Source organism: Stegodyphus dumicola, chromosome 2 (genome assembly GCF_044657685.1).
Source record: "Stegodyphus dumicola isolate Sdum_Otavi_A_Nest chromosome 2, ASM4465768v1".
Taxonomy (NCBI): Eukaryota; Metazoa; Arthropoda; class Arachnida; order Araneae; family Eresidae; genus Stegodyphus; species Stegodyphus dumicola.
Genome location: NC_140769.1, coordinates 117192136 through 117215450, shown reverse-complemented (window position 1 = coordinate 117215450; position 23315 = coordinate 117192136). Strand labels below are relative to the sequence as shown.

At 34.1% G+C, this 23315-nt stretch overlaps 1 protein-coding gene across 1 annotated transcript in view; it reads left to right on the top strand.

The window, feature by feature from the left end:
• The window catches only part of LOC118187664 (uncharacterized), a 132064-nt gene that overhangs the window by 94959 nt on the left and 13790 nt on the right, over positions 1-23315 (top strand). The window contains 2 exon segments of the mRNA XM_085811078.1: positions 2813-3010; positions 17596-17834. Of these exon segments, the coding sequence (XP_085667204.1) occupies positions 2813-3010; positions 17596-17834 (437 nt within the window).

Sequence of the window (23315 nt, the reverse complement as noted above, 5' to 3'; positions counted from 1 at the left end):
TAAAAAGACAATTAAACAGGAAGAGAATTAAATAAAAAGAATTAATGAAAAGAGAATTAAATGTAATGAAAATGAATATTCATTCAAGTATGATGTACGTATAAAATTATATTGAACTATGGGCAAAAATGTTTCTGTATAGTCAATTCCATGCTTTTGCGAATATCCTTTAGCGATGAGTATGGCTTTATACCGGCCGAACAATGCCGTTTGCCTTTTACTTTATTCAGAACATCCATTTGTCGCTAGCAGCTTTACTATTATCTGGAAAGTCTGTTAATTCCCACGTATTGTTTCTAATAAAGGAATTATGTTCTTCTTGCATAATTGCTGACCACTTTTCTGCATCTGCTCTGAACAAGGCTTCTTCTAAAGTTTCTGGATCCCCAAGAATTTCTAGAATTTACCAGATTAGCATGTTTTTGCTGATAGATTTTTTTTTTTGTCTGCCTGATGTTTCTGTTTTAAAAAATGTAGGTTTTCTTGGTCCTTTTTCTGAATTTTGGGTTACATTTTTTTCAATTTCTACTTTTCATTCATCTAGCACTTTGGAACTCTCAATGGTTTCCGACTTTTTTTCACTTGAAATAAATTCAATAAAATCCTCTTCGCTAGCTACTGAAGTTTCCGAGCTTGCTTGAATTTCTAGCAATTCCAAAAACTGAATATCACGACTTTGTGTTACTTTACAAATTCAAGATCTCCTCGTTCAGAATATCCATTAAGAATATGTTCTCGCCTTTGGGGAGAAATTTCTTTTTCCTATTAGAATTGGTTAATGCAAAAGCCTTGATTCTTGTGATACTAAAAAGCACAACTGTAGGTTTTTTTTTACATTATATGCTACTGCCATTTCAGATTTGCTTTTAGTAGGACATCAGTTACGTATGTAAGCTGCTGCTGATACCGTTTCTACCCATAAGCCGTGGGGTAATTTTGACTTGAACAGCAGACGTCTGGTCATTTCCACAAGGAAACCATTGGTGCATGCATTCTGCAACCGTATTCTGTTGCGGTCTGTACTCCATTCTGTTACTGAGAAATTCATGCCTTTCGAATTCTTTGGCATCATCACAGGGCTATTTCCAGTTGCTTCCCAGCACTTTTTACAGCCTGAATTTTATACTTAACTGCTTTAAGGCCTTCAGACCTTTCACGTAGAGTGTACATAGTAATTTTCTGTGATTTGTTATTGATGAATGTTTGCAATACCTAAAGATGTGACTTTCATCATACCACAAATATCAGTGTGCACAAGTGCAAGTAACCCCATGTGCTTCTTTTGGGACTGGTAATCTAACCTGTTAGCATTTTGTACAATTTTCACAAAATAAGGCTTTATTTTTGCACTTTGGAATCTATAGGTCATGCTCTATCATTTTAGAATGCATTGATAGCTTCATAAGTCAGCTAAATTTAAGTGAAAGCATCTTTCATGCCAAGTTTCAGTTTACTGTTTGGCGTATTTGTATTACCTTCCCCAACATTTTAAACTTTAGATACGTGCTTCTGATTTACAATATAAAGGCCATTTTGCTTCATTGCTTGTAAAACGTTTTTTTCTTAAATCTTTAACCCACGCATGGTTACTCTTTAAAGGAAACAGCACATTTAAGTTGCGTCACTAAATTCGCTGAGATTAAGCTTCCCAAAGGAGCATACTGAATTAAGTGAAATAAAAGGTTTTGATGGATAATTTCCTTGAATTGTACAGAACAGATGAACAGTGTGTATGTCAACTTATGGCATATGAAGAAAATGGACAGCAAGTGAAATCTTGACTATGATAACCGCTGCGTCATATTGGATCTATTTTGCCATTACATTAAGCCAGCAGGTACCTGGCTGCAATTCCATGCATAGCTTTATAACAAATGCTGTCCGGGGCACTCTGCTGGATTCCGGTCTTGTCTTCGACGGCTATATTCTACATGCATGCACCACACACATTCTTGCACCCCACTGGAGAGAATCACAGCTACAGGGATAGGCCACAAGATTGATACAAAGCTTTGATTCTACTGCGAGAGTTTATAGCGCTGCACGTATAAGGTGTTTTCTCCCTCTGTTCCACATGCCATCATGATGTAACTGGAAGCACACTCGACACATTTTCTGTAGGTCCGGAGTTTGAATCTCAAGGAACTCATTGCAGATTTTTCAAGTTTCCTCACTTTGAAAAATTCTAAAATGACTCTCCAAGTGGCGCCCGAACTAAGGTGGCGGATAATAATTCATCACCACCAAGATTTGGCAACTGCTTTTCCTCATCCCCAGTCGCGCTTTAAAAGAGGGAGTATACATGGTATTTTCTCCCTCCTTTCCGCATGCCTTTGTAGTGTACTGTTGATAGCGTATTCGGGAGGTCCGTTGTTCGAATCGCGGCATTGTGGATTTCTTCAGTATCCTCACTTCAAAAATTTCTAAAATGACTCTATACACTTTTCACCTATTTCAGCAACGTGCAGACGCAAGAGGGAATGAAAGAACCCAATCCATTTAATGGAAAATAAATTCCATTAAATATTTATCAGGAATACCTGTCTTGTTTTTTATATTTTCCCCCCTCCAAATTGTAAAAATTTCTCAATTGTAAAGTCTATAAATAGTTATTTCTATATTAGTTCTTAAATCTGTCATTTTTATGCAAATGCATATGTGAAGTGTTCAGAAAATTATATAGTAGAAAAATGCAGACCTATCAGTGCTAATATGTGCTGCTCATAATTATGCAGTGTATATATTTATCTCTATAAAAATGTGAACAGTTTTATCCTTTATCCTTTATATTGATCTTTGTAACATTTTATAGGAGAAAGCATACTTTTATATCTTCACCAAGTTTTATGTCAAAATAAGCAGTGGATACAAAGTAGTTTGGGGATACCTGAAATGTTGTCACAAGATATTGTTGTGAGCCCTATTAGTCCTTCACCTTTACCTAATTTCAATAATGAAATTTCTGATCATACTGTGGAACATGAGCCATTTTCGTTTGTCAAAGAAACTGGTATGAAAATTTAGTTTAATAAAATAAAATTTTTAAATATTCACATTGTAATTTTTATTTTATTTTACAATAGAGTAAAACTTGGATGAGATATTAATTTTTTAACCTTTTAGTAAAAATTGATTTTTTTAAAATTTACTATTAAAATTATATTATACAATCTAAAGCAAACTGCTTTGTATTTCATTAAAAATTAAGCTCATGGTGACAAAATTTTGCAAATGATGAAATCTGTTACACATCTTTTAATTGCAACTACCTTTCAAATTCAGATAAAAAATAGTCTTGATCATTTTATAATATGTTCTGTTAAAGCGTAAGAAAATACCATTCAAAAGTATGTAAAATGTATTCCTTTTTCAAAACATGAAATTCTCTCTTTTAAAAACTCCTATCTCTCCTTATGTAATAACTTATACTTCAATACAATTCTGAAACTAAAAATAAACCACTTAAAAATTAAATTAATATATATAGAAATAATTATTATATCATGTTTTAATATATAACAACTTAGTTAATATAATAACTCATTGAAAATTTTTTAATTTGGCAATGTTATATTTGAAAATATTTATTTTACAAATCTGTGCTATGTTATAACCTTTGTTAGAAATCTAATGCATGTTCTTGTTTTAAAGTAGAATGCTTAAAACTAATTACATAAATGAAATGTCTCTAAATTTACATTTTAATTACTGACATATCTTTGTTCATGCTTATTTTCAATCCTTCAAATACTTTAAGCCTATGAGGCTAAAGCCTAAAGCTTTGTAATTTCATTGAAACTGACTGATTGTTGATATGTTGTATAATTTTATATTTTAAAACTACTACTTTTTTTTTGTTGCAAAATGTTTAAAAATAAATTTTTAAAAATCTATTTTTTTTATGCAAAGGGAATAATATTAATAGTCAGCACATTAAAAGAGTGTCATATAATAATTTGATATCTTGAAAGATAAACTGTAGCTGACGAGTCATTTTGTTGTGAACAACTAAGTGGTTAAACAAACTGGTTGCAGGTAACTTTTTTTTCTCTTTTTTAATGTATAACATAAAAGTAAAAAGTTTACCTGAAAGCAGACTCATAGCTAGGGTAGAGCAAGGAGGAGCTCTACCCTAGCTCTCTGGGTGCTGTGTCAGGGAACACAGCACCCAGAGAAAAACCAAATTGATGTTATGAGATTTTAGAATGAACTTTTTTTTCATTCTTGGTAAACAAGTGGGAGCATAAAGTCTTCAGTTGTCCCTAGATGCTGAAAACTTTAGCTGCGGCTCTGCCTAAAAGATTTCACAAAAAGTAGCTGTCCCAAGCATGTTGTCCCATCTCAACTTTTCCCATTTCAGGCTTTCTGGAGGTGGTAAGAAGAATCATGTCACTTTAGTTCCTCCCTTTTCAATTTATTGCCTTTATTTGGCGAGGTGATTTTAGTTAGGAAGTAATTACAAAGAAAAAGAGCTTGTTGAAATGGTAACATGTTTTACCGTGCTTTAGTACCAATTTAAAAGCCCCCATAACACCCACAGCTTTGGAGTGCTAAACCTTAATGAGGACCCTATTGTGCATAAATATTAGTAGAACAGGTTGAATTTCCCCCTGAAATAGTGTTCTTAATTTTTTTTAAAAAATCTTATATGCATTGAGATTCTTGTTCCATAATCGATATATTTAAAACTTATATTAGTTATTATTTATCGTTATTTAATATTTAATATATATTATTATTAATAATATTTAAATTATTATTATTTATATTATATTTTAAGATTTAAAGAGACATTAGTTATTTGGAAAAACCAGAGAGATGAAAAATTAGCAACCGCCTTCGCCGGGAATCGAACCACGGACCTCTGGAATACCAGCGCAGCGTGCAGAACCACTACACCACGAAGGCAAGCTAGGAAAGCGGGAGAGATACCTTATTATAGATTAATGCTAGTCCAATTCTCAAAAGCTATTATTTTTTGGTTTTTATTTAAGGATTAAGGCTTTTAATCTAAATCTGAAAATATTTTAGTCATGTTTATTTATTATAAGTCGACATGGTCAGATTTCCCAGTACCATTCATAATCAATATGTACTTTGTAAATGCTAAGTTACAATTGAATGTGAAGAATCTTAAGCAAATAATTGCTTGAGTTCGTGTGACAAGAAACAACAAGATGGAAGGTTAAATAACCCTTTATCTTTCAGATAAGATTTAACAGAACTCCATCTTGGAGTGTACAATAAAAGCCGACACTTGGGCTTGAACTTAAGAGACTAAGAATTAAACTAAAACTAATCTAAACTAAAGAGATATAGCCGAAGCTATCAAGATTCTAACCGAGTTGGCCCCGTAACGTTAATAGACTGCGAAGCTATCAAGGGCCTAAAGTACGGCCGAGCGTAATGAAAGCTTACGAGAGAGAAGCCTAAAAAGGCGGACGCGTGCAGACAGAATACCCGGTAATTCTCTCTATAAGACCGAAGAACTTCGCCGTTTAAATACCGCTCCTCCTCATTACGTAGTCAAACGCGAATCTAAAACTACGTTCTGGCCGGAAGTTGAAGTTAAGAATTTGACAGGAAAGAAGTTTAACTCAAAATTTAACTGTTAATAAAATTCAGATAATCCTTACAAATAATTTTTTTTTCATATCTTCTGTATTTGGTATCACTGCCAAGGATACCAAATACTGTTGTGTCTAAGCAATGTCTCAACATTAAGTTTAAGAGACACAGCATCAAGGCATTTCATACATACAGTGGAACCTCGAATCACGAACAGTTCAGCTCACGAATAAATTATTTGAACAAAACATGCTTCGGATTCCAGTTATGAACAGTATCCTGATTTATGAACACTATACAAGTCAGCTACATATGATTTTTGAATGTGTTTTGAGGAAACATCTTCCGAAACAGCAAAAAAAGGCAGTTATTGCTGAAATGTTAATTTTCCTTTTTCCTTCAGAAAAAAAAAAAAAAAAAAAAAAAAAAAAAAAAAAAAAAAAGATCCTGGTTCTCATCCTCAAAGTTTGTGCAAAATAGGTTTTAGATGCAAAATTTTCACGTAATGCCATCACCCTGCAAAAGCAGTAGTAAGCTACAGCATGTGCATTTTCCATGACAATGCCATGTCTCACTTTAGAAATAGTTTAAAACATAGGTAACAGAAAATGATGTTAATCAAATTTTGATTGAAATAGAGGCCCGCTCAGTCTCAAGTAGAATCGAGTGGTGCGTAGAGGCAAAGAAAAACGAAGATGGGCCGTTACCTGATGATTTTACAGAAAGGAATTTTTGCTTTAACTAATAACATTTTCCTTATCACTTATACCATCTACCCTTCTGTCTGACTAACTAAATTCTGCAATAAAACTAAATTCAATTTTTATAAAACTAAATTCAATTTTTATCTATTTAATATTGTGTTACCTTTTTCATTTCTTATTTAATGAATTCTATTTTTGGTTATAAACAACACTGATTATGTCCATGTTTGGTTAAGATTTTGGCTTATAAAACTTGTGCACAAAAAACTATTCTAAAATTTAAATAAGCAGATATCTGTGATCCAAGAATGTATTAATCCATTTCACATTCATTCCTATGGAAAAAATTGCTTTGGTTTACAATTTGACTAACACCTTTCAGGAACAAATTAAATTTGCGAAACGAGGTTTCACCGTGTTTCACTCTCATATATCCTGTGATTGTACTTTTGGATTTAGAATTGACCCTGAGTGAAAAGTTTGAAAAGAGAATTCTATCAGGAAGGCTGAAATTAGACGATTTTCCAAAAAGAATCATCTGAGAAAAAGGATAATGGAATTTTGAACTCATGAAGTTTTATAAATCTATAATAAGTTTCTTTTTATATTCTCATTATATATACAGTCTCATATACACTAATATTTGTGGAAAATGCAACACTATGAAGGAAATTTATTCCACATATTACAGACAGTGGAACAAATAAATGATAAATTTAGAAGACGAAAAAACAAAATGTCGGAAATCCGTTCTTTATGTGTCTGCCACGCTGAGCTATGAGAGCCTGTGCACGCCGTGGTATTTAATTATACAGGTTCTGAATGTAATTCCGTATGGCTTCGTCTTGATGCCAAAATTCAGTCTTAGTTTGTGCGCCACCAGCTGTAGTAGTGATTTGCCGACCGATGAAATGTCAGACATGTTTAATGCACGACATATCCGGGAAATAAGCAGGCCATGGAAGAAGCAAAAACTTGTTGTGCAGTAATGAAAGCTTGTGCAGTCTGAGGAACATGTGCACAGGCATAATCCTGCTGAAATACAGTGCGTGGAATGCGTCGAAGAATGGGGAAGGACTTCTGGCTGCACAACTTTTTTTATATACATAGATCATGACTCGTAAGGATCGTGACTTGTAAAGATCATGACTCGTAAAGATCGTGACTTGTAAAGGTCACGACTTGTAAAGATCGTGACTTGTAAAGATCATGACTTGTAAAGATCGTGACTTGTAAAGATCGTGACTTAAAGAGAACGTGAAATATAAATAATAGGACAAGAACTTGCATTTTACGGTGTGGCAACAAAAAGAGAATTCGGAAGATTTTTTTTTTTATTATTATTATTTTTTTTTGTATAGTTGTAAGAGTTTTAACTGTAGTAGTTAAGAGTTTAAAATTTTAATAGTTAAGAGCTGCAGCATTTTATTTTTTTGGTTCTGTTCTAAAATTCGAATAAAAGTATTTTGTTCATTCTGAAAGTTTGTTCTTCCTACAAGGTTCAATATCCGTTATATTGAAATAAGGAAAGGATTTTTACTGGCGCAGCCGGTAGGATCGGGGTTTCCCGGCATATAATTACGAACCAAAATAACTCAGGTGAGAGCTCAATTTACCTTGTAAACGTAAAATAATTAATTAAGATTATGAAAAGTTAATTATTGTTTCCGTCATGGAATCTTAGTTTATTTACTTGTCAAAGTAATGAATACGCCAGTTTTCAAATGTAATTTCGTTTGACTCGCCAGAGTAGGTGAACAACACATTAAGTATTGATTCCACTGATTGATTTTCGTGCCGAATAAAATTAAATTTATTGTGAATTATATTTAAATAGAAAAAGAAAAAAAAATTGATTTTTATAAAACTAAGAGTCTATTGACTGAATAAAATCAGAAATCAGTACTTGGCGTCAGCCAGCTGCTACAATGTTACACATAGAAACGATTCCCCCCCCCAACGAAAGAGAAAACCGCAACTAATGTTAAGGATACGTACTTTAGCTAATGTTAAGGTTCGTACTTTAACTAATGTTAAGGATAAATTGAAGGACGCATTAACAAGAAATTAGTTTTTTTTTTTTATTTTTTTTTATTAAATTTGCAAAGAATAAGGTTTATTTAAAATCGAGACATGGGTTTTATGGGACATGGGAAAAAAGAGGATTTGCTGGTTTTAGCTGCTGAACTAGAAATTCAAGTAGATAAAAGTATGAAAATCGTGGCGATAAGAAATGAAATAATTCAAAGTGATACATATGATGAATCATTTGCTAAAGAAGTGTTTTTAACGATTATTGAAGAGAGGAAAAGAAAAGAAAAGAAGAGCTTGAGGAAGAGCGAAGGAAAGAAGAGATTAAGGAACAACGAAGGAAAAAAGAATTAGAAGCACAGCAGAAAAGAGAGCAAATGGAGTTTGAATTGAGGAAACTCGAAATTAAATCTCGTGTTCGACTAACACAAACTCCACCAACAAATGAAAATGGACATCATAATTTTGATTCAATTAAGCTTATTCCCAAATTCAATTTAAGACACGATGATATTGTGATTTATTTAACCTTATTTGAAAGACAAGCTAAAAGGACAAAGATTGATCCTAAAGATTGGGTTTCATGTTTGTTGACTTTAATGCCATCTGAAATCATTCAATTAATTGGTAGGCAATCTGAAGAAAATTTTGAAGATTATGAGTACATTAAGGCCATTTTATTGAAGAGATTTAAATTAAATCCTGAAAGCTTCAGAAAAAAAATTGTGATGCACCAAAAGAGCGCTGAAAAATCATGGAGAGATTTTCGCTACGAAATTAAAGTTATTTTGAAGAATGGATCAATGGTCTTGAAATCACAAATTTTGCCGCGTTAAAAGACTTGATTATTACTGACCAAATTAAGAAAAGAATACCCTATGAAGTAAGAGACCATCTTCTTGACGACTGGGCGAAATTCGTTTCTCCAACCAAATTAGCTGATAAACTTGACGAATATGACAGTGTTCGTAATATCTCAAAACAGAATGGTGGTAATCCATCAGCAGACAGAACTAATAAAAAATGGCAACCTCGTTCTCCACTTCCAGAAAGAGCTTTCAGAAATAAATCGCTGTACGCTGAAAACACGCCAAGAGTGTACCCATCCCGTAAGAGTGACGAACCACAAAAGACTAATTTCAAATTAACTTGCTATAATTGTGGAAAAGAAGGTCATACATCTAAGTTATGTACCAAAAATCGGATACCAAGAAGTGCTTCTGCAACAGCACAAAACAACTTAATACAAACACAAGCACCCCTTGCAGAAAAAGGAAAACCAGAAGTGCTAACTGCCAAGATCTCTATTCCTATCTCAAAATCAGTGTACGTGTCTAGAAAGATAGATGAATTAAAACTTGTCAAAGTTAAATGTGGAGATATTATTCTAAATGGAATCGTAGACTCGGAAGCACAAATTTCAGTAGTCCGTGAGAAATTAGTTGACAACATACCTTGCGAAGGAGAAAGTAAAATAGAGATATCTTCTGCTTTTGGTGAAAACGAAATTACTCCACTAAAGATTTTCCAGATGAAAATTGACGATGATTTTCATGGTAGAGTGTCCATTACGTGTGCTGTTTCAAAAAAGCTAGTTACCGACTTGCTATTGAGTTCTTCGGCTTATGAAACGCTCTGTGGAAATATCGAACTGTGGAATTGTGATCGTCATTGGGATGCATCCCCCTTAGAGTACAAAGAGACAGATGATGAACCCTCACCAGTTGAAGACAATACTACAAATTTGGCTGCTGTTAATCAGATTTCCCAAGAAAACATAGAGTCTTTGAAAACAACGAACAGAGTAAGACTAGAATTCAAGACACATCAAGAACAAGACAAAAACTCTGAAAAAAATGCTTTGAATGGGCAAATAAAAATAAAAATTCATATACTTTCGATGACGGCATATTACTTCATTCCGAATATATCTGTGGTGAAAACATTAAGCAAGTTGTGTTACCTTTAGAAAAGAGAAGGGAAGTCCTAAGAATGGCACATGAAATCCCTCTTGCCGGCCACCTCGGTAAGAAAAAGACAATTCAACGAATCAAGTACTCATTCTTTTGGCCTACTATTAAGCAAGATGTTAAAAAATTCTGTGAAATTTGTAAAGAATGCCAATTGAGAACAGTTACGTACAAAGATCGAATCCCAATTCAACCTATTGTTAGACCGGAAACACCCTTTGAAGTATGGAGCGTGGATTGTATCGGGCCATTAGAACCTCCATCCAGGAGAGGTCATCGGTTTGTGATATGTGCAGTTGACCTATGCACCAGATGGGCAGAAGCCACCCCCGTCAAAGACATAAGTGCGAAAACAACATGCAACGTTTTGATGACGCTTTTTACTCAAACTGGATTTCCAAAAGTGATTTGTTCCGACTAGGGAACTAATTTCACAGCCAAACTCACCCGAGCCTTTGAGAACTTACTTGGTGTGTCTCCACGATTCTCCACTCCAGGACACCCCCGAGAGTATGGGTGCTGTCGAGCGTTGGAATAGAACCTTAAGAGATGATGAACAAAAATATCTAAGAACATGGCAGAAACTGGGATTTGAATCTTCCTTATCTCCTGTTTGCCTACAGAGAAGTGCCACATAGCACCACTGGTTTGTCTCCCTTCCAGATGGTATATGGAAGAATACCACCAGGACCATTATCTTTGCTGAAAGAGATATAGACAGGTGAACGTAGCATTCCAGTTACAGCTTCCCGTTCAATTGAAAATTATCTACAAGACCTTTTAGAAAAATTAAGAAAAGCTCATGACGTTGTATCAGCAAATTCCAAAATATCTCAAGAAGAGTACACTTCAAGATACAATTTACGTTCTCAAGAAAAGACTTTCAATGTTGGGGACAAAGTCCTCGTGTTAATGCCATCATCATCACATAAATTGCTCAACACATGGCAAGGATCAGCTACCGTAATCAAACTTACCAGGCCACACTCTGCCAAAATCGAAATGGAAAACGGAAGTATTACAGAACTCCATATAAATAAGTTAAGGCCTTATATTGCTCGTGTAGATCACGTTGGTATCATTTTTGACCAAGATGAAGAGTTTGGAGATATCCACTATGCACCAGCAGATCTTATGAATAAATCTGCTGATGATATTTGGATCCATTTACAAAATTTGAAAGGCTACTTAAAATATTACCAACGGGAAGGACTATTTAAAGTACTAAAATCTTATGTAGATGTTTTCAGTAGCAAACCTGGTCAAGCCAATGTTGATGGTCTTGACATCAAGGTTGCATAAGAATGTAATCCAAAAAGATTGAGGCCCTACCGTGTTCCTGTTTCACTTCAAGAGGAAGTCGATCGTCAAGTTAAAGAACTGTTAGAATGGGATCTTATAGAACCCAGTGACAGTGACTGGGCACATCCTATAGTATGTGTTGTAAAAAAGAATCGCGGCGTTAGACTGTGCATAGACTTCAGGCTTTTAAATAGCTTCACAGTTCCGGACGCCTATCCGATGAAGATTGCTAAAGATTTACTATTCGAAATAGGGAAAGCCAAATTCATAACAGTTCTCGATTTAACCAAGGGATATTGGCAAATTCCTATGAAAGAAGAAGCTAAACCCTACACAGCAGTTATCACTCATTCCGGCCATTACCAATGGAAAGTTCTCCCTTTCGGTTTGAAAAATGCTGGAAGTACCTTCCGAAAATCGATGGATAAGGTGCTTGCAAACCATAAGAACTACTGCCGTTCATATATTGATGATGTGGCAATATTTTCTGAAACTTGAGATGGCCACCTCTATCACATCGACCAAGTGTTTCAAACACTGAGAAACGCAGGTCTAACCGCAAATCTAGAAAAGTGTGATTTCGGAAAGAGTCACGTGAAATTTCTAGGACATGTAATAGGTTCTGGCACTCGCTCTCCATATCCTGAGAAGTTATCAGAAATCTGTCTAAGCCTACCACTAAAAAAGAAGTCAGAAGTCTTTTAGGGCTAGCAAGCTACTATAGGGATTATATCCCAAATTTTTCTGAGATTGTTTTACCTCTAACAAACCTTACAAAGAAGAGTGTTCCAAATAATATTCCATGGGACTCTGAAAAAGAAGCAGCTTTCAACAAACTTAAAGAAGAGGCGATTAAAATGCCATCTCTGCATACTCCGGACATCAGCAAGCCCTTTCAACTCTATACGGATGCATCTGCTTTCGCAATTGGAGCGTGTTTAGCTCAAAACGACGAACATGGCAAAGAAATGCCCTAGCATTTTTCAGCAAGAAACTAACGCCCTGTCAACAACGATGGTCAACCATCGAACGAGAAGCATTTTGTGTCATCGAAGCCTTGAAAAAATTTGACACATGGATTTTCGGTGCCAAAGTGCAGATTGTGTCTGATCACAATCCCCTCACCTCCTTGAACCAAAGCGCCCCTCATGGTGCTAAACTGTCTCGTTGGGCCTTAGCGTTACAACGGTATAACATGACTGTGACATACCGCAAAGGAAGTTCACATGGGAATGCTGAGGCTTTCTCAAGGTTAGCAGTTAACTCTTTCTCTCTCAATGAACTCTGAGCAGCATTGTCTCTACGGTGACGAATGTGCTTCTTGTGGGGGACTTGTAAAGATCATGACTCGTAAAGATCGTGACTTGTAAAGATCATGACTCGTAAAGATCATGACTCGTAAAGATCGTGACTTATAAAGATCATGACTCGTAAAGATCGTGACTTGTAAAAATCATGACTTGTAAAGATCATGACTTAAAAGAGAACGTGAAATATAAATAATAGGACAAGAACTTGCATTTTACCGTGTGGCAACAAGAAGAGAATTCGGAAGATTTTTTTTTATAATTGTAAGAGTTTTAACTGTAGTAGTTAAGAGTTTAAAATTTTAATAGTTAAGAGCTGCAGCATTTTATTTTTTTGGTTCTGTTCTAAAATTCAAATAAAAGTATTTTGTTCATTCTGAAAGTTTAGCTGTGTTCTTCCTACAAGGTTCAATATCCGTTATATTGAAATAAGGGCTAAATCGCAGAATAGGCTGCATTAGTCGATGCTGTGTTTACTTCTCTTATGCTTGGACACGCCTTTTTATGACGTAATATTGGTTACGCCTCTTCTTCAAAACAAGTTATAAGTATGCTATAGCTTTGTATTTAAAGAAAACTTAAATTATATTTTAACTGAGTTTAAATGGTAGGTTTATAATGTTCTGTGCGAGATTTTTTAAATTGTAAATCTACTTTTGTGTGTTGTGTGGTATTGTTAGCATTTAACGCAACGAATTATCTCTCACAAATGTATTATTAAGATACCAAACGATTGAAAACGATCATTAGCAAACGATTGAAAATATTGAATGCATGAATTAAAAATTATAACCGTAACTTCTGAAAATACAGAAAAGAATTCTTTTGCTTAAAGAATGTTTTGATTATTCACGAGTGTGTCTAATTCGGTGCTTACTGCAGAATGGATGAGTATTTGAATCTGGATTTCTTTTATCAGTTGGAGCGAAGAGATAAAAAATGTGTTATTGAGTGGTGTATGGAGAAAGGTTTGATTGCAATATCGTATAAGTGCCCGATTTGTGGAACAAATATGAAACTAGTAGAGCGAAAAAACCGTATAGACGGTTTTGAGTGGATGTGCAGAGTTACTGGAGGCGAATGTAGGCATCGAATTTCAAGGTCAGTTCGAAAGAACTCCTGGTTTGCGAAGAGTAAATTGAGCATATGTGATGTTTTGCGAGTTACCTATATGTGGTTGGGTAAGTCCGGGAATGATTTTATACGAACGGAATTACGTATTGCTAAAAATACGGTGACAAATTGGAAAAGTTTTTGTAGAGAAGTATGCATGGAGTTATGTTTGAAGGAGAATGTTAAGTTGGGTGGGGAAGGTGTCATTGTCGAAATCGACGAAAGCAATTTTGGCAAGCAAAAGTATCATAGAGGGAAAAGAGTCGAAGGAAAATGGGTTTTTGGTTTGGTTGAGAGCGGAACAGATAAATGCGTCTTTAGAGTTGTTGAAAACAGAGGTGCCGAAACATTGCTAGAAATCATTAAAGAGAATGTTCTACCAGGATCGATTATTATATCCGATTGTTGGAAAGCGTACGACTGTCTCGAGTTCGAAGGCTATGCGCACCTGAAAGTCAATCATAGCTTGAGTTTTAAAGATCCAGAAATAGGTGCGCATACCAACAGTATTGAAGGAACTTGGGCGGCAATCAAAAGAAGTTTCCGTGGCTCTAGTAAGGCAAAAGGACAGCTTGATTCCTATCTTGCGGAATATATTTGGAGAAGGAAGCACAAGAAATCCGACGCCAGCCAACTGATGCGTATATTTCTCAGTGAGATCACAGCCATATATTCTGCAAAAGGAGAGGACTGAAGGTAAATTTCATTCATTATTATTGACTTAATTAAAATATTGGGTGCTTTTCTTAATATGGCAGTTTGGATGTTTGGTAGTTGCTTTATTCTGGCAGCTTTATTTTTCTTTTGTATCATTTTTACCGAGTTTGTGCGCGATGCCGAGTTTGTGCAATTCTGAGATGCTTTTTTTAAGTGAAAATAGATCGATGTGCACATGGGCTAAGCCAATGTGGTGCGCAATGCCAAGTTTGTGCAATTCTGGGATGTTTTTTTAAGTGAAAATAGGTCGATGTGCACATGGGCAAAGCCAATGTGGTGCGCAATGCCGAGTTTGAGCAATTCTCTGATTTTTCTTTAAGTGAAAATAGATAAATGAGCACATGGACACCGAGTTTGTGGAATTTTTTAATGTTTTTCGAGCGAATACTGATCGTTGTGTAAAAGGGAAAACGAGGTTGTTCGTGATGTCGAGGAGTAATGTAACTATTTATGTGCAATGTTTAACATATCGTTTGTGTATTTTAAATTTGTATTGTTGTTTTAATTGTGAATTATATTTAAGACATAATTTTTCATTTAAATTGTATTTTTAATTTTTTGTTTTTTGATATGTTTATAACGCTTTCCGATTTACGATATATATGGATAGTCCGACGATCGACTTAACAGTAGCAAAACTGTAAACTTTAACCCTTGAAGTAACTTTTACCTCATATTTTAATACGTAGTGTTTGGTATCGTAATTGCACTTAATATGTGTGTGTGTGCGTATGTGAAGCATTGCTTAGTGTTCCAAGTTTGTAGTATTTATTTTATTATATTATTTTCTTTCATTCTGAGAAATTAGATTTTTTTTTATTTATTAATGCGTAGAATTCTAGCATGCCTACACAGAATATGGCGTGATTTAAGAATTTTAGAAACTGATATGAAAGCTGTGTAATGATGTTCATATGCAATAAAAAATATTCTTCTTTTTTTATTAATGTAAAGTTTAAAATTTTTAGAAATAGTGAAAATTGTCTAATTATTGCTATGTAAGGAATTATGTCGTTACGTAGCAAGAAGGTAATTTGTCAAAATGATAAAATTGAAATGTTCCACAATATGAATTTAAATTAAAAAAAATAGTTTATTTGTAGAAATAAAATATTAATAAAAAAATAATAATAATTTAATAAAAATATTTGAAAATATTGAAGCTCTACAACTATTAGAGACTGCGACGTTGTTTATCGTGTTAATAATTGGTAGAATTCGCTCACTGTATCATGGTAATTTTAAATATAAACAATTTATTATACTTATTATCAGTAACGCCTAAACTTAAATGTTATAAATATAAATTGAAAGTAAGGAATTTGATATTAATTTACAATAATAAATAATTTATTATTGTTATTTTTAAGAGAAAATAGAAAGTACATGTAGTGTAAATGCGAGACTACATTATGACGTCATAAGCGTAGTTCCACCCATTTAATGACGTCACGCAGCTCCTCATACTGAACTTTGTTGATGCAGCCTATTCTGCGCTTTTACCGAAATAAGGAAAAGATTTTTACTCTGATCATTGTTGAGGTTACCCGCAGTCTGCACTAGATGGGATCGACAATTATACCCAATAGCTCCCCATGCCATGATGCCAAGCGATTGTGCAGTATGACTCTGGATAACACACTGTGGGAGCAGACATTACCCTCTGTAATATCTGACGCCTACTCTTCCATCATTGTGCTCCAGTTGTAGCAAGATTCATCGAAGAAAACAACTTGTTGCCACAGGGCACGACACACGTTGTATTGTAGTGCCCATTGAATTCAGAGGTATTTGTGATTCAGCGACAGGGGAATCCTGCGTAGAGGAACCATTGCACGGAGTTCATGCTACAGCAGACGGTGACGAACCATAGAGCTAGACAACACAACACCTGTAGCCGTGCTCCAGTGTTGGGCTAACAGAGAGAACGCTGTACGATCCGTCACAAACATGTGGATGAAGTGTCTGTCATGCTGTGCTGTTGTGCTATTGCGTGTGCCTGCCAGAATTTCACCTCGTTTGGTTTCTCCTCTGTCCATTTCTTGCAAATACATCTCACTTGGCATTATGTTGTGTGCGAGCTGCGATTTTTCAATACAAAAGTCCGCCCTCTCGCATACCGACGATGAAAACCTCATTCAAACTCCATTATTTGTTGCCGAAGCACCCTCCGCTGTTGACAAGGCATACTGACCAGTAATTAAATGTGTACCGCAAACAGAGGATGATAAACAGATCTCAGCGCAACTTTACAGTCCTTTATATACATGGAACAAGCGGCTGGTTTTTTACTCCATGCATGTGTAATCGCTTTATAATTCTAATAATTTGCATGTCTTACGTCACTTTACATCTCCTATAAATTTCGCTCAATTTGTATAACTCCTTCATGCTGTTGCAATTTTCATAAACATTAGTGTACATACAGTCTTTTGTTATGTAAACAGAACCGTGACCAGGATTTTCAGTGGACAAGTGGAGATTTTGTGCCCCTATCTGTGTGCCAAGAATGGAAAATATTTCATTCTAAATTTTGTAACATCAATTTGCCGCCCTCTGGATGCTGTGCCTGGAGACAGATGTCCTTCCTTGCCACACCCTAGCTACTCCATTCTATGCATATGATATTATTTTCCTAAAGCTGTAATAAGGAAAGTTTCCTAAAGCAGTTTTTCTTAAAAAATAAAATAAGAATATATATACTATACATATTCTTATTTTATTTTAATATAACACTATTATTTGCTGCAGTTTGCTTTTTGAAATTACAAAAATATCATTATTATTTGTCACATTAGTATTTTTTGGACATGGTTCTTACTAGAACTTTTTTTTTTTCTTCTCCACAAAAATTTCTTAATTCAAATTTCTTTCTTTTTCTAGAATGTAGAGAACCTATAGGTTGTGAAAACTATCAAGCTGAATCTTTTGAATCAGAATGTAGTTCTAAACAAATCATTGAAACTGCAGTTAATGCCCGTCCACAAAGTTATTTCAATCCAAATTCACATATGGCAAAAAATGGCTTAAATCTGGATGTTGAAGACAAAATTACTGAAATGGAATTTAACTTCAATCCTTTGATCTGTTTTGACATTCTGGGAGCTAGCTCATTTGTTGAAGTAATTTCTGTTAGTTAATTAATGATAATTAACTAATTAGTTAATTGTAATTTATTGATGAATATGCTTTTGAAAATTATTAATTGTATTTCATATTTTATTCACAAAATATTTTATAACAATTATGTAGTTAATAAGGGAAAACATACTGTAATACTTTTTTTAATTTCTGGAATAGACAGTAGTGTTTTTAGAAAAATTATTATTTTTACTTTTTATATACAGTAGCACTTTATTATAGTAGAACATATTTGAAAAGAAACTTACTTTGTAGAGACTAATTAATTCTGAAACAATTAGGTTTTATTTTCTTGTTAAATCTAATATATTAATATATATAAAAGCTTAAGCCCATGCATTTAAATCTAAACCATCTTTAACAATGAAGATGGAGATGAGTTACTAGAAGACCAGAAAAATAAGCTCACTACAGAAGAACTGGACACCTTCAGAAGCAGCAACGAAAGATGATTGTAGATGAAAAGGAAGGGAAGCTGATCCTAGTTCTTTCCTTTGCAAAATGGGGTCAGATACGAATTTTGAGGGAACAATATGACCCTTTTAAAAGCAGTAATATGCTACAGGATAAGGATTTTGAAATGAAATTACATGTATCATTTTAGAAACATTTCAAAATGTATACAGAAACAAATCGTATTGGATAGATTTAGCAAGATAGAGCCCCAACAAGCTTCAGCATTGTCAGATGGGGCTATGAGACAAAGAAGTCCCAGGTAGACAATTTCTGATGACTTTATGGAAGCCATCTTCCCATCCAAACAACAATATCTGTTCTTTTTTAATTCCTCACCTCTTTCCACTTATTCTTTCAACTTTTATACAGGTACGGTGAAATAAAATTTTCATCTATTTTATTTGTTTAGTATTGTTTTTCTCCCCCCCCATCCTCTGATTTCATAATTTCTAAATTTACATATTTTTTACTTTGAACTTGCAAAAAGAGTAATTACTGTTATAAAAGTTTAAATACGCACTATTTTACATTAATTTGTGCGGGGAAAATAATTTCAGTTTACGAACAGCCATTAGTAACCAATAATATTCTAATCGAGGTAATATCAAATCAAGGTTTCACTGTTTTTTGAATGGTTTTTCATACTTACAATGCGTACTGCATAATAGCTCATTTGTATAATGCTCACTTTATTATCACAAATTTGGAATTACATCCTCTTATATGCTAATTCCTAATGCATATTTGTGCAAATTATTTTTATATTATGTAAATACTTTTAGAAAGCACTACTTTATCTACTATAATAAAGTGCTACTGTAATCTTAGGATTATTCTAGACTGTAAAAATAGGTAACTTCAGTTAATGATGTTGACTATATTTTAACAATGTAATATAGTACAAAGTCTGAAATCTGGACATCTAATATCCTGACCACTAGCAAAAAATAAGTAAATAAATAACATAAAAAATACTCCCTTGCAAAGCTTAAGGAATGGAGAATAGCATTAAGACAGGCAACAGGTGTACCGCAAACTGCAGTTTTTCTCCGGACTAACTGAGATTTCTGCATGTTACTTTCAGACACCTGCTGGCTAGGAAGTCTCACTGTGACCAATAACAATTCATTGATTAATGTTGTATTAAGTGTAGGAAAGGGCTGTAACGTTCCCCTTCTCTAAAAGAACACTTGGTTCACCCACCCTAAAAGAAAGGACAGAGAACCCTCTTCTCGCCTCGGCCGGAAGAGGGGACTGGACTTTCCCCCCTGGTCGCAGCATGGAGGTAGGAAGTAAGAAGGAGTCGCCCTAAACAAGTTTCTCCGTACCCTGCTCTGAAGCACCGGCGATCCCTACGTGGTGACCAAAACATTGGGTCATTTACCATTGAGTTCTATGGGATTTGACGCGTTCGGGTGTAAATATTTTGTAATTACGTCGCAAATATACATATAAATGTATATATTTTCTTTTTCTACAACACTTCAGAGTCCTAAGTATGTGAAAACAACATATTTTTAAACAACATTTCATTCTAAACGGAATTAAATGCTATACTTTTCACAGGACAGTTTTCTCAGAATGGTTTAATTTGAATGAAATATTTTCACAAGTTTTCGTTAATTAAATTAGAAAAAAAAATTACGGTAATTTGATTCTATTCGGTTAAGGTACAAAAATTAAGATCAAAGTTTATTGTATTATTAATATTAAAATTATGCATTATTTCTTTTCTATTTATAGAGCTTCTTCCTAAAATACTTTCTTAAATATGACATGATTTTTTGGCTTCTTTTAAATCGAAAAATGTAAGTCAATTTATAATTAATGCTCTATTCGGTTCATTTTAAATTAGAGAATTATTAGGAATTAGCGAAATACTTTAAAGAAGTATTTCGCTAATTCCTAATAATTAAATAGGTATTAAATAGTATTTGACTTTCTCTGAACATTTCTGAAAGGGAATAAAATAAGTTTTTTTTTTTTTTTTTAAGTATTATTTAAAACTTGTAACTGAGTTATTATAAAATGTAAAGGGAATAATTCTTTTAATTATACTTATCAGATTTTTTTTTTTTTAAACCCTTCATTTCAACAATACATATTCCAAAACTCTTTATTACGTTCTTAAGTGCGCATCTCATAGCATTTGTTTTACAATACCTTTTAAGAGATTGCTTTCGAATACGAACAATTCTTGCTTAAATAGTTTTATAACGTATTTGTCAACAGGATTTCAATTTATGTTTACAATTCAATATTAAGGTTATTATATATTTAGATAACATTTATAATCATTATAAATTAGATACATTTAATCATTAGATTTCTTCACAGTACTTTCACAGTTGTTTATAAGTGAATAAATTCTTCATTTCAAATACATTTATAAATAATTTAATGAATATTTAAGTATTTTGTCAAAGGCAGATACATGCTTTTTGCAAGCACATGCATAAATACCCATACATATTTCCTATTTATCATTTACGGCACACCCGAAAGTTTTACATAAAAAATATATATGAATATAATTTGAATGAAAATTATAAGTATTATTTTTAATACCCACTCAAAGGTCAGTTTTTCTTCAAAATTCCTCCACGATGGCATCTCTCTCTTTAGGCAGATAGCCCTTGCATGCGTTATTCTATTTAATAAAAACTTAATCTGACCTATGTGCCTAATTACAAATATTTTAACATACATAATTTTATATTTACATTTAGCCATCAAGTTTCAAAATTTTCAAATCTTCTAGAAAATAAATTTTGTCAGATCTCTTTTAGCAATTTTCTTAAAATCTATATTTTTGTAGTGCAACAGCTTAGAATTTTATAAAACAAATTCATAATCAAAATCGCTGTTGTTAGTTATCGAAAAATAACCAAGATTTTTGCGTAAATGTCAGTAAACTATACAAACTGCTATTATCCATCACACTATGAATGTTTTTTTCATGCGAGAGTGTCCCTTTTTCGATTTCTATGGAACTGTCGTGTGTCGAAATACTATCAGAATCTTGTCAAGCGAGCTTCTGAATGTAAACAAAGAACACCCCGTCTGGTGACCCAAGCGTCAAAGCAGTGCTTCACTTCTAGCGCGGAATGGCCCCTCCTCCCTTTCCTACCTCCATGGGTCGCAGATGGGAGTAAAGGAGACTGAGATGTGAAAGAGAAAAGAGCGGACGCTAGTTTTGCGCTCTCTACTGTAATGAAAATGTATTTTAAAGTATTTCTAAATTGTAATCTGTACATAGTTGTATATAAAGATAAATATTTAGCCTAGAACAGGTCTGGTTTATTGGACTATTATATTTAACTGGAGCTACGACTATGGTACAGGGCAGAGCCGGCACTACGCATTTTGCCACCCAGTGCAATCTCTGTGTGTCCTAAATTCGGTCTCTGGTACCTTCCCAAAGTCTAAAAATTTTCTACCCCAGAATTGTTCCGTCTTAAATTGGTAAAGTGCAACAGGTGTGGTTACACCTGCTCTGGCCTGGCTCTGTGAAGGTTAGCATTTTTTTTTCTGATCTAAGCAATAAGTGAATATAACATGTAGATATACCCAATATTGGTATATCTATATGTCATCTTACCAGATTTAAACTGATGACCTAAAATCTGGCAATTATCTGAAATACCGAATCATCGAAGGACCAATGATTACAGACTCTACTTTGTACTGTATCATTATTATAACAAATCCTGCAAAATGTATTTATATAATTATTTTTTTTTCTGATAAAATTTACAAATGGGATGAAATTCAATTTCGAATTGCTCAAAATAAGATGGCTGTCATTTTGGGAGCATATTATCATTTATATTTTCACACCTTTCTCTTGAGGAATTGCAACAGATCTGTAATAAGATCAAAATGGTACATATTAGGGATACAAGCTGCATTTTCATGAAGTTTTAAGCAGTCCCTGATCTAGGGGGGGGGAAAGCCGGGGTCCGTGCCCCGGGCGGCTACTTCTGAGGGCGGCAGATTCAAGAGTGACGCTGAATTGTATTTGGAATGTTGTGAAGTTTTGATGCAATATTAGTAGTTTTAAAGCCAGATTTAAAAACCTCTTTTAAGAATATTTAATTAATTAGTCGAAACCTTTTAATGGAGCAAATAGCTTTAAAAGTAAGCTAAGTACAGCCGAACACGACTCTAAAGACCAGATCAGGGAGAGGACAATAGAGGGACTCTAGGCATCACTGAAAAAGTCAAAGTACCCTATCCCTCTGCCAACCCAATATGCAATTTTATTGCAAAGGTACTCCCTAGACGCCTTGGTCTTTTGTCCCTGTAAGTGACGCATAGAGCAAAGAATCTATATATATTTTCCCTCAACTTCTTTGCCTAGAGTCCCTTTGTTGTCCTCTCTCCTGGCGGGAATATTCAAATGAAAAACAGAACGATTGCATAGAGGCGCCTTGTTTTTATACCAACGCCTCTTGAGAAATAAATGGAGAAGCGTTGTAAATTGCAACACTTTCCTAACACGCAATACAAATTAACCTTGAACCAATGAAATAATTCAAATTAATGTACGTCGAGAATATACAACAGAAATGAAGTACGGTATTTTGATTTTTTGCAGCCAGTCAGCAACCTAGGTTTTTAAAAAGGGATTTATTATTTTTAAAGTGTTTTTTTAGTTTTTTTAATCTGGAGGGTTTTTTGTTGTCTCATTTTCTTTTAATATGCCTGCTTCTAGTATTCCTCACTATATTTAGCGAGATGCAACGATTTAGTTAGCGCGCGCGTCTGCGACGCGGCCTTAATACTGTTGAATTTAATTACGTCAATTTTTAGCTTTTCTTATTAAGGCAAGTTATACTGTATATTATTTAGGGTGCAAGAAATCATGAGAGGGACTAGGAAAAAACTCTCAGGGGCAGAATATAGAACCAGAGCAAAAGATAGGACCGAACAGAGAAAACTAATTGCAGCTAAAATGAAAAATGGCTTCACAGAAAAGACGAACCGTCAGACCCTGCCGCAAC